Source organism: Lepidochelys olivacea (assembly GCF_965140295.1).
Source record: "Lepidochelys olivacea isolate rLepOli2 genome assembly, chromosome: 1".
Taxonomy (NCBI): Eukaryota; Metazoa; Chordata; order Testudines; family Cheloniidae; genus Lepidochelys; species Lepidochelys olivacea.
Genome location: NC_140411.1, coordinates 121,722,427 through 121,737,955, shown reverse-complemented (window position 1 = coordinate 121,737,955; position 15,529 = coordinate 121,722,427). Strand labels below are relative to the sequence as shown.

At 41.5% G+C, this 15,529-nt stretch overlaps 1 protein-coding gene across 2 annotated transcripts in view; it reads left to right on the top strand.

Annotated features, from left to right (window-relative positions):
- Positions 1-14,913, top strand: part of TMEM131 (transmembrane protein 131) — a 184,766-nt gene extending 169,853 nt beyond the window's left edge. The window contains exons 36-40 of one of the 2 annotated variants that reach the window (XM_084638837.1): positions 7,626-7,747; positions 7,848-7,944; positions 10,134-10,231; positions 12,232-12,395; positions 13,922-14,913. In XM_084638837.1, coding sequence (XP_084494963.1) covers positions 7,626-7,747; positions 7,848-7,944; positions 10,134-10,231; positions 12,232-12,395; positions 13,922-14,218 — 778 coding nt within the window. In that variant the 3' untranslated portion in view covers positions 14,219-14,913. The remainder of the gene's footprint in view (positions 1-7,625; positions 7,748-7,847; positions 7,945-10,133; positions 10,232-12,231; positions 12,396-13,921) is intronic. The other variant, XM_084638836.1, reaches the window with a different exon arrangement.
- The last annotated feature ends 616 nt before the right edge of the window (positions 14,914-15,529 follow it).

Below are 15,529 nucleotides of genomic sequence, written 5' to 3'. Positions count from 1 at the left end.
TGATGCTGATAGCAATGTAGCCATGAAAAATTGATTCCCTCCTGCATTTTCTTTTGATAAAAACATTTTCTGTTGCTACTGAGTGGTGTAATCTCAATATTCCTCCTTATAATTGAAAAACTTACTGCCCTAAAGTATAAAAATATACATATTTTACTTCCTGGGCACAGTTAATAATCTTTACTGAATCAAAATAATAAATATTTACAAATAAAATTTAAAAATTCAGCAGCTAAAGTTAGATCCTCTATCCCTATTGTTGTAGACTCAGACTAAGTAACATTAAAATACAGGGACTTCTCTTAAATTTTTTACTTTTCCCTTATATAAATTCACCTCAATATTTGCAATATATATCTAGGGAACAGTGAAATACTGAGTTATAGAACATAGTTAATCTTTTAAGTATGACCTTTCTGCTCAGATTTCATGTAACTTGATTTTTCTCAACATTTGATGGCTAAAATATGGCTGCATATCAACAGTCTTTCTTACCAGCTTAGAGTAGCAAAACTAGACAACAGGCTTGTTAAATTTTATCCCGTTAGCACTGGCTCAGTCGTCTGCTCATTTAAGAGCACTCAGGGCCTTATCCAGTGCCCATTGAAATCAACTGAAAGACTTGCATTAATTTCAGTGAGGATTGGCAGTGGCTTTTAATCAGTATGATGCTTAAATTTTCCTGCAGTGTGTTTGGGTAGATGTGCTTGTTTTTGTGGGGATTAAAATTATTGAAATGGGATAATGCTGTCCTCTGCTAAACAGTGTTCTGAAATTTAGTTTGTCTGGAAGTTGTAATTCTAAGTAGTTAATTAAAAATAATAATTATTATCATATGTCTACGAGCACTAGTCCTGGACCAGGACTCCATTGTGCTAGGTGCTGTACAGACACAAAACAAAAACTGTCCCTGCCTTGAAGAGCCTAAGTATACAGTCTTGTGGCATCTAAGTATAAGATGAGATATCAAATGGATACAGAGAGACAGACTGGCAAGTACAAGAACACAATGGTACCACATTGGTCAGCCTGATAGGCAGTGGGCTCTACACATCAACCAACTATTACATTTTTTGTAGGCAATCATGTCAAAGGAGAGTTTGAAGGAGGATAATGAGGTAGCTTTTCAGATATTTACAGGGAGCTCCTCCAAGAGTGAGGTGCAGTATGGAAGAAAGCACAAAGTCTGAAGATGTAAGTGGCCAGTGGAGGTAGTTGCTGACTAGAGGCAGGAGTCAACATTTCAATACTGAATGAGAGGTCATAGGTAGTAGCATGGGAATAGGCTTTGAAAACCTTTGAAAATGAAGACAAGAAGCTTAGTTTTGGTGTGAATGAACAGGGGGAGCCACTGGAGAGATTCAAAGAGAAGGGTGACATAATCAAAGCAACAGACCCTTAATATCATCTTTAATCAGCCTTCTGAGTGGATATCAGTAAGGCAAGACTGCATATTTTCAAGGCCAGAGAGAGAGATGTTGCAGTAATTAGGATGAGAGCATGGATGACAGCTTTAGCTGTGTGGAGGGCTTCTGGTCCTCCTCAACAATCTCCAAGACAGGATGACACATTCGAGGACCAGGAATGGAGACCTGACAAGGAAGCTACTCCACAGTCTAATATTTCTTCTTCCTCTCTGAATGAAGCTGTCATCTCATGTTTACTATTTCAGACAGTTTCAAGATCTGATAGTTCCTATTAGAAGTAGTGCAGAAGATACAGCACAAATTGGTTGACATATTGCATACATTGTCATCAGCACGGGGAGCCCTCCCTGTAAGCCGAGTATTTTATAGAACCTACCCAGTCCGTCTGGCAGACTCCTGCTACTGCTCCCCCACCCCCAACAACTAAAAGACCAAACAAAAGGTATTATGTCCCAGCTGAGGGATGGGAGTTTTTATTTCCCCTGCCCCCACCCTTGTTCCACCCCCGCTGAGTTCTTCAGTCATGGGCAACAACATTCAAAGATTACTCCCTGTGACCTTTTGGGGCACAGGCAATTCTGGAAAATTACAGTCACGTTAATTATACAATGATTAGCTCTTATTGAACATCTACCACAAGAGCAGTTTCTCAGGATTTCCATGTGACGTCCACAACATGGTAAGGGACCTCCTTTTCAATGGTCTAAAGTTGTTCAGGGACACCACAGATGATTTGCTGCATACTTTGAAGGAATCCAGAGCTCGTCTTCATTCGCTGGGCATATGTCCCCCTGCAGATAAAAGGTTTACTCTATATCAGATGGTGCAGATCACATCCTTTTCAGTTCAGTTTTCCATAGACCCATCAGAACCACCTAGAAAAAAGCCCAGCTTTCAAAAGGGAAGATCTTCATCTGCTACGGCAACCTTGAGTCAGCAGTCAACAAAGGCCAAATGTTCCTTTTTACTTTTCTGTTGAGAGCCATAAATACTCCTGCGATCCAGACCTGTTGCTGCGCCCCATCAAACTTTCTACATTATGGGGATTCTGTTTTCCATTTTCATACTTCATGAGAGCAGATTACCTCCAACCGATGGTTTTGGAGGTTATAACATCAGGACATACCATTCATTTCTGCTCCGTGCCCCCTTTCCACCCTCTTCTCTGTCCCTTTTCAGGGACCCCTCTCACAAACCTCTTCTGAAACAAGAGGTTCAGTTCCTTCTCTGTTTAGGAGCAATGGAACCAGTTCCCACTCAACACAAGAGAAGAGGGCTTTGTTCCAAGGACGACTTGGTTACCAAAAAAGAAAGGCAAATGGCAACTGATTTTAGATCTACAGATGCAGAATACCTTTGTCAAGGTATAGAAATTAAAGATGGTGACACTCAGCCATCATTCCGTCTCTGGACCAGGGGACTGCTTTGTGACCTTGACTGTTAGGAGATGTATTTTCGTATTGCGATACACCCATCTCACAAGAAATGTCTTCACTTCATGGTGAGGCAGAACCACTACCAGCATCATGTCCTTTCTTTCAGAGTAGCTACTGCTCCAGGCTGTTTACAAAAGTCATGGAAATGGTGGCTGCACAACTTCATCAGTGGGGAGTAATGGTCTTCCCTTGCCTCGACGACTGGCTTATCAAGGGACGCTTCTACACAGATGTCATATTGGCAGTTTTTTCAGGGTTACTACTATTCAACAGCCTTGGTCTCCAGCTGAACTTCATGAAGTCCTCCCTCCTACCAGTACAAAGGATAGAGTTTATAGGGGTCATTTTTGACCCCACCACAGCCAGAACTCATCTCCAAATGGAAGGTTCTTCACTGTGTCACTTCTGATGGTGCACCTTTTGATCAGTCCTCAAGTCACTGCCAGATTATGCTTGCAACATCTTGGGCATAGGGCAGTGTGTACCTTTGTCATGCTGCATGCTCATCTGCACCTCCATTGCTTGCAAGCCTGGTTCAGGTCAGTGTATACAACCTAACGGGGACAGTCTAAACAAGCTGCTCTCTATCCCCTGTCATATTCTGGTTTCCATCAAATGGTGGAAGAATTTGGACAAAGCGTATTTGGAGGTCCCATTCAACCACCACTCGCACAAAAGTTTCCTATGTGTCCCTCCCTGGACGGGAAGCTCATCTCCAGGACCACACTATCCAGGGCAGATGGACTACCCAAGAGTCCACATTGCATATCAGTGTTCTGGAACTCAGAGTTGTCAGATATGCCTGTGTACACTTTCTACCCATGATCCAAAGACAATCCATCCACATAATGACAGACAAGAGGGCAAGCATGTAATATATGAATTCACAAGGGTGGGGGGGGGGGCGAGAGCCCCTACTCTCTTCACAGAGGTCATGAGATTATGGAACTGGTGCATAGCCCACAATATCCTGATCTTGGCAGTCAACCTACCTGGTCTCTGAAACACCACAGCTGACAACCTCAGCAGGCACTTCACTCAACATCACAAGTGGGAACTAAACAAATCCATACTCAAGCAGATATTTCTTCCCTAAGGATTTCCAAAAATCTCTTTCCCACCTAAGCCAATTGGAAATGGGTGTAGTTCTATTTCAGGAGAAGCTTGGGACACCTTTCTCCTCTCCTGGGCGAAGAATCTCTTATACGAATTTCCTTTGCTGCTGCTGATTCTCAGGTTGTTATACAAAATCAAGCAGGACAAAGCCACGATCATCTTGAATGCACCAATCTGGCCAAGACAGGTTTGGTTTCCTCACTTTCTTTGCCTGACCTCCCAACCAACCATCGGTCTTCCACTGACACCCAGTCTTCTCACACAGGACTTGGAGAATGTCCTTTGTAGCACTGACCTGAACCTGCTGCAGCTCAAGGTCTACTACCAGAAAAACTTACCTTACTTTCAGAATTAGAAAAGGTTTTACCACTGGTGTACTCACCATAATTTGTCTCCTGTTGATTAATTCTGAAGAAAGAAGGCCTTTTTTGAGTTTCATTAAAATTCACATAGCTGCCATCACAGCCTTCCATTCTCCCGTACAAACCTTCTCGGTATTTGCTTACTCTGCAACGTTGAGATTTATCAAGGAGCTATTAGACCTCTTCCCAAGTGTTAGACACTCTACTCCCACCTGGGACTTAAAGTTAGTTCTCAATGCTTTGATGAAGCCACACTTTGAACCATTAGCAACCTGTTCTCTTCTGAACCTCTCTGTGAAAACTGCATTTCTAGTGGTTATTACCTCTGCCCAAAAGGCTGGAGAAACTGTGAGTCTCATATGGAGGGTCAACCATTTCCATCTTTGTCAAAGGTAAAGTTTCTCTTTGACCATATTCACACTTTTTACCCAAGGTTACTTTAGATTTTCATATCAATCAATTCATCTCCCAATAGTCTATTGTAAGCCTCATCAGTCAAGACAGGAAGCTGGCCTTTATACCTTAGATGTTCCCTGAGATTTTGTGTTTATTGCCAGCAGAGCTAAAGGGGTTCCAGTGATTACCTACATGCTCTCTAAGTTTCTGGTTGCATGCTCTTTTGTTATGCAGTTGCTAATGTACTCTGCCTGCTTAAGGTCATCGCTCATTCTACCAGATTGTATTGCATGTCTGTGGTCCTGCTAAACATGTCCTTTTACAGAAATATGCAAGGTTGCTGCATGGGCTTGGATCCACACTTCCTCAAGATGACATACCTTGGTCGATGCTTCCTGGGCAGACACTGCCTTGGCCTTAGACTGAGTTCCAAACCCCCCAGGTCCTTCAGGGGGTATTATTAAAGAGTTACCGCAAGTGGAGCACATGTAGCAACACAGCTCTGAGAGGTTACTGGAGTTCTTTGAGATGGGTGTCCTTATGGGTGCTTCACTACGTGCTCTCTTTCCGCTCTGCTTTGGAGTCACCATCTTGGGGTTTTGCAATGAAGAAGGAACTGAGGGAAGTTTTTGGGAACAATGATCTGTGGAGCATATGCAGGGGCCAAATGGGCACTGACACCAAAAATCTCAAGAAGAACTCCAGGAGCTGTACAAGGAAAATAATCTCTCCTGGAGTGGTGTGTACCTACAATAGATTTGTTCACTTTGCCTGTCTGCAAAGTTACTGGTTTTCTGCACACGGCATTGAGTGAAGCACACGGAGAATAAATGTCTTCTGTGCCTAGTGGAAGTTGGGGTGTTGATGTACATTTCCCTCATTAACTGTAGTAGTAAAGGACCCGACCAGCTCATGAGAGAGAGCAACTGGCTTGTCACATGTAAACTCTGAACCTTACTACAGCCCAGCTCAGGATAGCATGGCTCCTAAGGCGATAGAGATGTGCCTAAGCATGTGTCTGAAGTTCTGTCTGCTCAGGAGTCTTCCAGAAAAGCAAACCAATGAAAGGAGAGAGAGCCTATTTGACTTTCTTCTCCTGTCTTAGTATGTCCTACAGATCTCATCCGTAAAATACATTTCACAGCCATTTCAACTTCATAGCCATATAGAAAATAGACCAGTTCCTCTGCAGCCCAAAGTCATCAGTCTCGTGAAGGACTTCATTGCATTTAAAACCTTCCACTGAAAAGTCCCAGGTGTTGTAAGATATTAATGTGGTATTTAGGAAGCTACTAAAACATCCCCTTGAGTCACTGGATACTTGGGATGTTAAGGCACCTAAATTCCTTTCAAAGGCAGTGCTTAAATTCCACCTTAATTAAATCAGTTATCCAGCCAACGTTCTTCCTCTGCCTTTATGTCCTTCCCAACAAGGCTATTCTACTAAAACTAAACATAAACAGGTCCTGAAGTTTTCATATGTAGTGAAACTTAAAAGCCCTTAGAAAGGGCTTTAAGTTTTCTGTTTCATTTTAACCTAATACCCTAGGTTATGCTGTTTCCAGAAGCCAGGGTCAAATGGGTGGCTGCATCTCGTATTTTTGTTCCTTAGCAGACTTGTAACTTTATAGACGTGGCATGATTAGTCAGAAAGGAGTGCATGCACATGCCACCAGCATCTCATAATCATTTAAGTGTGAGATTTGGAGGACAGCTTGCGTGCTTCTGTGAGGTGTTACTGCATGGCCTATCTCACAGCAAGCTTGTAAACTTGGCCCATCAGTGCTACAGAAATTCTCTGAACTAGGTCTCCCGCTCCACAGTAGCTTTATTTTCTAGGATAACTTTCTCTCTCAATGTTTTTATCCCTCCATTAAGTAACTTCTAAGATAGGTTCATCTGAATAAAGCTCATTCCTACCTTGCAGTTTATTTGCTTCTGCTTGTACTTGTAATTTTTCTGTTCATACAGGTATGTTTACTTCTAAAAAATTTGAGACAAATATTTTGGAAATATTTTAGAGAAATACTCTGGAAATTAAGTCTCCAAGAGTGGGGACCTATTTCAGCTGGCACCTTTTGAAAATAAAATTACTTCCCTTGTAATGTTTGCTGAAGACAGAAGGATATATTAGATCATTGCTCCACTGAGCACCTCCCCTCAGAGCCCAAAATTCTGTAGTCCATTTGATTTTTCAAAATCTGTACGTCTCCACCTTTTGCTTACAAAGCAGCTAATGGCAAGAGGTACTAGGATTTAGAAATGGTTGCATTGCAGGGGCAGAACATGACACCTCCTGCTGGAACCATTAGGTTTAGAATTCTAAGCTACAGAAAGTTTATTCCCTCAAAGCTAGAAGCATGGACCCAAATCTGATTATCTTTTGAAACCTGTATATTCAGAGAAAAAGAATTACAAGTAATGTTTCCATTCATCTACCTTTGTCCCCCACCCCAAATCCTAACTCTAGTTCATCCTCCATATCCTGTAGGAATCCAGCCCTTCTTGCCTTTATTTTCTAGGTCCTGCCTAACCAAACTTTTCTTCCAGATTAAGAAAACTAATGTGTTTCCTCTAGATCTCAGCAATGCTGCTGCTTGGAGCCTCTATGTTTGTAATCACTCAATAGTAATTCCTTTGCTTCATTATGTAGTCAAATTATTGACATCTGATTGTTCTAGTCACAGATCTAAATGTCAACAGGATAATAAAAAACTGGGCTTTGGGAACTAGTGTGGTGGTATATTCTGGCCAAAACGGTCAGAAAGTGTTTATGCAATAACTTTATATCATTGCAAAGCCAGTTAAATACTAGTCCTGAGAACTTCCTTTTTTAGTAATGTGCTGAATCCCAACATTTTACCCTTTTTTTTCCCCCCTCCCGCCAGTGAAACAAAAAGCAAGCCCCTTCATGGTATCAAACACAAGTTGGCAAAGACAGCCTCTCTCCCTGGCAGGAACGGAAATCCCACCTTTGCTGCTGTAGCTGCAGGTTACGACAAGAGCCCAGGTAATGGAACTGTTTTGGAGTAATACCTATTGCTGCACAGTGTTGGATGATGTTCTTGTACCATTTCATTGCTTTACTCAGTTTGAATTCATTGTTGCAGGTGGTAGTGGGTTAGCAAAGGTTTCACCAAATAAAGCAGATGTTTCTGGCAATATCAGCATTTCTCACACACCTGTTGACAGCGATGGCTCTGACAGGTAACTAATACACTTCTAGAAACCATCCCCCCATTCCCTCAACATCCCTATACAAATGTTAGGGAATACACATGAAGTCAACGGAGGCATTCTCTGCATGGGTAGGAGGAGCTCATTCTGGTTCCTAGAAGGGATGCTTTTATTGAAAATTTGAGAGATTTCAGGATATCAGAAGATGACCTTCTAAACATGAGTATCATTAGCAAGTCCAAGGTTCAGAACTACGGTAAGTCCTCACTTAACGTTGTCCTGGTTAACATTGTTTCGTTGTTACCATGCTGATCAATTAGGGAACGTGCTCGTTTAAAGTTGCGCAATGCTCCCTTGTAACATTGTTTGGCAGCCGCCTGCTTTGTCCACTGCTTGCAGGATTCTCTGGAAGAGCAGCCCCTCCTTGTGGGGATTAGAACCGGGGGCACCCCCCTCATCAGCTCCCCTAAATTCCCGGTAAGGTCTGTGGCTCGGCAGCTGCCCAGCAGCAGTTCAGGTGTCCCTCCCCCCCACTGCCGTGCTGCTTCTGCCCTGTCCTCTGCCTTGGCGCTGGTCCCGGGAGCTTCCTGCTTGCTGAGGGTGTGGGGGAGAGGGGTGCTGATGTCAGGATGTCTCCCTGTTCCTGCCCCCCTCTGTACCCCCTCTCCACAAAGTGGAGGAGGGGACAGTCACAGGGTTCGGGGACAGGGGGAGCTTGCAGGAAGCTGTTGCTTCCTGCCTGATCTGCTTAAAAGGGCAATGTACTTGAAGTGGGGTCAGCAAACTTAAAGGGTCAATGCACATCTCTCTCTCTCTCTCTCACTCAGGCACACACCCCTCAGTGCTTTGGAAAGTCAGCACCTGTGCAGCTGTGCATGTGCTGTCAGGAGGAGGGAGTGGTGCTCTCCAGCTGGATAGCGTGGGTTCATCAGCATGTTCAGTTTTTGCAGAGAAGTGTTTGCAGCTACTGCCCTGCACCTCTCGTGTTTCCTCCCTGCTGCCTCGTAGAGTGTGAGGCTACATTAACAACAGCGTATTAATCCTTGAGGGCTCAGCCGAGTGCTAGTTCATCATTTACAGCAAGGCATTCCCTGGGAAATATCCCACCCTCTTACTCCACCACCTCAACCAAGCTTTACAATCATTCATTGCTGTGTACAGTATCAAACTGTCTAAAACTTGTACTGTAGATGTATATAATGTCTTTTGTCTGGCCAAAAAAAATTCCCTGGAATCTAACCCCCCCCCCCCAATTTTACATTAATTCTTATGGGGAAATTGGATTCACTTAACATGGTTTCGCATAAAGTTGCATTTTTCAGGAACATAACTACAACGTTAAGTGAGGAGTTACTGTATATGGGTGACTTGGAAGTAGGGGAAAGTGTCCTTCATGCCATCTGATTCTTATCCTTTCTTTAACTCTTTTTCCCTTTGCAAGACAATTCTATCTTTGTCCCCATCCAAACAATAGGGAACCCACATGGTTTCTCAGCATTTTGAGAAGCATGCACTAGGTTCACCTGATGTAGCCTATAGGTGGAATTTCTGACCACAGAGCAGAGGAACCAAGTGCAATGCTCTTCCTCTCCGAATTTAACCTTGAGGGCAGGAATGGTGACTGCATTTCCCAATGCTGAGGGCAATGGGCAAGAGGAGAGAATGAGCTCTGAGGGTGGATGTTATTGATCCCAGTTAACCTCTCTGCTTGTCAAACTACAAACTTAGTAATTGAATGGCTTTCTTTTAAGGGATCTCTCAAATAATTTAGAACCTAGACTTGACCTGTCTGGCAGAGAATTTCTCCTAGATTGTGACACCAAAAACTTCTGAGAAATTGAGTGAAAGAGCTATTGTCAAATGTGCACTTGTTATAACAATTAACTAATCTGCTTTATTTCCAGAGAGGTTTATCTCTCATAAGACAGGTGCCAATAGAAAAGTAAGCAAAAAGGCTAATTGAAATACTTAGGGACAAATAAGAGAAATGTAAATTAACTAAGTGCAATAATGATGAGTTAAATTTTTTTAAAAACTATGTTAAAATAGTTGGTCACTTCAGTTCTCTTTACACTTGGTATCCTATTTCGACTTGAACTTCCTAACAATATATCTGTCTGTTCCACACAATGTTTATATGTGTAGCACTAAGTTGTTATCATTAGTAATACCATTTCAGTGTTAACCTTTGTGTATTGTTCCTCCCCCTGTATGTTTAGTTCTGGTTTGTGGAGTCCCATCAGCAACCCTAGCAGCCCTGACTTCACACCCCTCAATTCATTCTCAGCCTTTGGAAATTCTTTCAACTTAACTGGAGGTGAGCTTTTTAACACTAAAATTAGTAAATAATAAACAGTGGACTGTGAAAAATTCTTCATTCCTTTCTCTATATTGGAAAAAATAAAAATAGTTCTTCAGTTTTTTTGTTTAAGGGGAAGGAGGAGTCTGTACAACAGTTCTCAACCAGGGGTATGCATAATCCAAGGGTGCACAGAGGTCTTCTAGGGGGTACCTCCGCTCATCTGGATATTTGACCAGTTTTACAATAAGCTACATAAAAAGCACAAGCGAAGTCAGTACAAACTAAAATTTCATACAGTGACTTGTTTATGCCACTCAGTATATACTATACACAGAAATGTAAGTACAATATTTATATTCCAATTGATTTTTTTATAATTATATGGTATAAATGAGAAAGTAAGACATTTTTCAGTAATAGTGTGCTATGACACTTGTATCTTTTTGTCTGATTTTGTAACCAAGTAGTTTTTAAGTGAGGTGAAACTTGGGGTACACAAGATAAATCAGATTCCTGAAAGGGGTACAAGTAGTCTGGAAAGGTTGAGAGCCACTGGTCTAATATCTAAACCCAGAAGAAATAGTTAGCAATTTATTTTGATATTACTTATGTGCTGAAACTGTAGCAACAGTAACATTCTGGTTTTGACTGTCCTAAAGTGGACAAAGAAAGGCAACAGATGTTTGCTGCTTCACTTGGTTAGGAACAGAGAGTAGGCTGAAATTATACTCTTATTTGAAGCTGACCATTTCAAACAGTTTTCTGCTGTGAAGCTTTATGAGGTCTCAGATTTATGCCACTGGGTCTTGCTATGTTGGATTGACTTCTCATTTGGTAGTATGATGCTTCTTTTGAGTGACTGAGAGGAAATGCTGCTTCCAAAAATACTGGTTAACAGACTAGTGGAAGATCAACAGCAAGGTAACTAGCAATGGGAAGTTTTTTCTAAACTACATGTGTCAGTATTCAGATTGCCAAAGCTGCGGGATGTAAAAACTGTATAAAATAACACCTGCTCTAGGGAAGATAGATAAGGAGCTTCTGTTCTCCTTGTCTCCGAACAAAAGAACAGGAGGACTTTCAATGAAACCAAACGGTAGAAATTTCAAAGTTGATAAAAAGTTTACATTCAATTCATAATTAGATTGTGGAACTCTGAATCCTACTAAATGATTGATGCCACAAAATGTCATTGAGGCAAAATGGGATTGGAAGTTTATTTGGATAACAAGACTATGCAGAGTTATAGCAGGTAATGGAAACAGTGTTTTGGAACAGATACAGGGCTCATGCTTCAGGTTTTAAATCCGTCTTAAGCTATTGGGGATCAGGGTAAGACCAGATGAGATCATACCTGCCTACTGTGGGGTTTTTGCACCTTCCTCCCAATCACTTAGTGTTGGCCACTTTCAGAAATGATACTGGACAAGATGGACTGTGGGTCTTATCCAGTATGGCAGTTCTGACATTCTTTTATAGCAGTGAAAAACCTGGTCTATTACAGCTGTAACGGAGAAGGTAATGCTGCAAATGTGATCCCTGAGACCTTGTTTCATCATCTTACCCTGTTCCATCTCTGGGATTTATTCTTTATTATTCATTAAGAATTCCCGACATAAACTTGCCAACATCATTGTGTTTGTAAGTGGGGGAGGGGGTCAAGGGATCCCAATTCCTGGCACTGAGTTAATATCCAGTTCTGCAGCAAGCATTGAAGAGGGGTTAAACCATATGTAGTGTGTATGTAACTTTTTCTCTAAGTATGATCTTGGTTCCAGTAAGATGTCAGCTGTGGACCACAAGCTTCCAGGATTACACCGGATAAGTTTTTCAGCTATTCCCCTATCTGGCACATCAGATAGGATCTGTACTTTCCTGTTACATGAGCTTTCTCTATTTTTCTATCTTTGTGTCTCCCCCTCTATATTGGTATCCACTACACTGTGGAAAATATAATATTGTGTTTAAAATATCAGGGGAAATGTGAAGGGTTCATGTTTTTCTTTCCTTTTTAGAGGTTTTCAGCAAACTTGGTCTCCCTCGATCTGCTTATGGCCAGGATATGCAGCGAAACTGGAGTGAAGTTAGTAACATCCCTTCATCCATCTGGGACTCTTCAGCTACAGGTCCTGTACCCTCCTGGCCAACAAATTCAGGTTCCCCAACTCACACAACTGCAGTAAGTACACAGGTTATATAATCTTTTATTAATCTTTTTGCCACGTGACGTTAGTAGTATCTAATCTTTTTTAATTGGATGAACTTTCAGCACCACTCAGTCTTCAACTGAAGGGTTGACAAGGAAGAACATAATCACCATTTTACATAGTCAAAATAAAATAGCTGTTGAATAAAAAAAATGATTAAAATCATATGGGTGCTGTAAAAAACAATGAAAAACATCGGCTCACCTGCCGATAGATCAGCGTACGTTGCTTTATACAAAATACTTGTCTTAGGGCCAGTCTTACAGCAATGGTGCAAGCACCTGGAGTTTTTATAAAATCACTTGTTTGGTACCCAAGCACTTCCAGCATTGCACATACACACCCATAGTGCTGCTATCTATCCTGCGCCGAAAGCCAGGAGCATTAGCTCTATCCCCTGTAAAGCTACTCCTTCCACTTTCAGGAACAATTAAGAGCAGCCAAGGTGGCATTTGGCAGATTTTGATTCCGTTTGGTAGCCCCACTATTATCCCAACCTATAAATCACTACAGTCCAAGACGCATGATGTTTTCATACCCACTCTTCAAGAGTCACAGATTTTCCTAACGCTGCAGCTTAAAAACAAAGGCCATAAATACAGAGAAAGAAATTGGAAACTGAAGGGTAGATTCTTCGCTGACCTTTGACTTTAACAACCCAGGTCTTGCATATAGCTAGCTAGAGAGAAGAATGGATCCTACATTCAGACAGATAGTGGTAGCTCCGCCCTCTCATCCTCACACTCCATATTTTACTCATTTAGTATGAAGACTCTGACATTCAGGACAGCAATGGGGAAGGGTTTTTGTTGAACTGTCTCATCACACACTTTTCTCTTACTACAGTTAGCACTTACAGTGTACAGGAAAATTAGATTGTGTACAGTTTCCTCCCCATTTCAATGCAGCGTTGACCTCATATAAGAGTTTAGGTGGTGTAATGCACACCCTTTGTTGCTAAACCTTAACTGTTTTGTTTAACTCACCATTTTAGTGACATGGGAGAGATTATAAGAGTGTCACTTTGATACCACTTCAGCATCCTCTGCAACTACTACCTAAATCACTTCTCAGTAGCTTCCTTTTGCTGGTGCATAGTTAGTTTTGCATTAGTTTCCAACAAGTTTTGACTCCTCCAGTCCTTGGGGGGTAGGGGGGAATTGCAGAAATGAAGATTAAATATTCAAGGTGAAAATCTTGAGATTCAAAATCCAGGTTGTTACTACTTAATTTTCCAAAATGAGTTTTGATTTTTGCCCTCAAATGCAGAATTCATTGGTATGTAATTGTTTAACATACGGAAACGTATCAGGCTTTTATCTAAGCATTACAATGCTCAGGTGATGTTGAAGTCCAGTGCATCTGACAATTTCATAACTAAACATGTCTGAGTGAAAGGAAACATTAGTTTGAAAGCTGTCAGACAATGGGTAATGACTAAGACTGGTAGTTACAGTTATAAACCTGTTAATACAGCATTAATTTTTTTGTACTGCAGTCGATCCTTGGCAATCCCAGTGGCCTGTGGTCTACCACCACTCCATTCAGCAGTTCTATTTGGTCAAGTAACCTCAACAGCACCCTTCCCTTCACCACTCCGGCAAATACATTATCTGGTATTGACCTCATGGGTAGTGAAAACTCCCCCGCTCCTCCTCCATCTACTGCTGCCAGTGTTACTAACCCGACTGAAGACATGGGACAGACCTATAATCCATGGCGAATTTGGAGCCCTACAATTGGAAGAAGAAGCTCAGATCCTTGGTCTAACACTCACTATCCTCATGAAAACTGAAATTAGGCTATACAAAGGGACTTTTATCCAGATCATGATACAATTCTGAATATGCCATTTTTGAAACATCATTTTCAGGCTATTTATTACCATTGCTTTTTTCTTCCCTTTTTGCAACAAAGTTATGAACCAGTCATGCTTTCATCACTTTCTCCTTTTAAAGTCTATCGTGCAATTATGATAGCGTGAGGTCTCAGTTAAGCTTGAAAAAGTCAGTGTGGTGACAAACCAAACTTCAGCTAAGATTTGTAAATCGGAACAATTTTCATGGGTTTCATATTTTATCATCTGCCATTCTTTATTTGGGAGACTATTTGAATTAGAAAATGGTCCCAGCATGCAGCAATTTTATCAAAGTACCAGGTTTTGGTTTTTAATTTTTTTTCCAGTATTATGCTCCAAAATCTAATTTTTTAAAAAAAAGCACCTTGTGCTAAAAATGCAGAGTATTTTTTTAAAATAAGGCTGTCTTTGTTAACACAGGTTCTAAGAATGTAAAAACATGAAGAGCAAAAATGGCTGAATGTAAGAGGATTCATTCTGTTAAGACAGCGTACACTTTGTGCTGTTTGTACATTTGTAAACCTGAATGCATTTTTAAGTTGAACTGAAATGCACATAGCCAAGACTTGTGGAAAAAACAAGATACCCCGTGCATTTCTTACAGATACAACTTTGGGTTGTACTTTAAAATAAAAAATGCTTTTTTTTTTCAAAAATTGTCTATTGTATTTCTGTGCTCCAGGCTCTGCAGATGTGCATATGTACAGATCTGTTTAGCCATAATGGCTTCAAGGCAATTTTCATTCTGTGCAAGTGGGCTTTATGAGCTGGAACCCCACTGCACATGAAACACCTTCCATTGCAAGCTGCGGTTTTCAGAGGAACTGTAGTGGTGCAGGTCACCTTTATGGAGGTTTGCTCTCTAGAAGAACACTGTGTAGCACCTACTGAGTGTAAACTTTCTTTTGAAGGCCAGCTGCGGTAAAGTTTGCTAGAAACAGGCTTGGTGGCAGTGGCTACACCTCTAGTCTGGTAATGCTGCTCTTCCTGTCAGTCGCTAGACAATAATACTAGGCACATTGTCTCCTCCAAAGCTGTGTGTGTTGGGCTTGCAAATCAAGTTCACCCCTATGCTTTGATAGTGCCCTTTGCCAGCAGTAAATCAAGTAGGTTCTTAGTGCTTCCTGGGGATAAGAGCTGCAGAAGGCAGCAAAAGATGCACTTGATTTTGTTTTCACTCCCTCATGGTGTGCTCTCTGCAGAGTAATCTCTCCAACAACTGCTTGTACAACGTAGAGAAGGGAGACT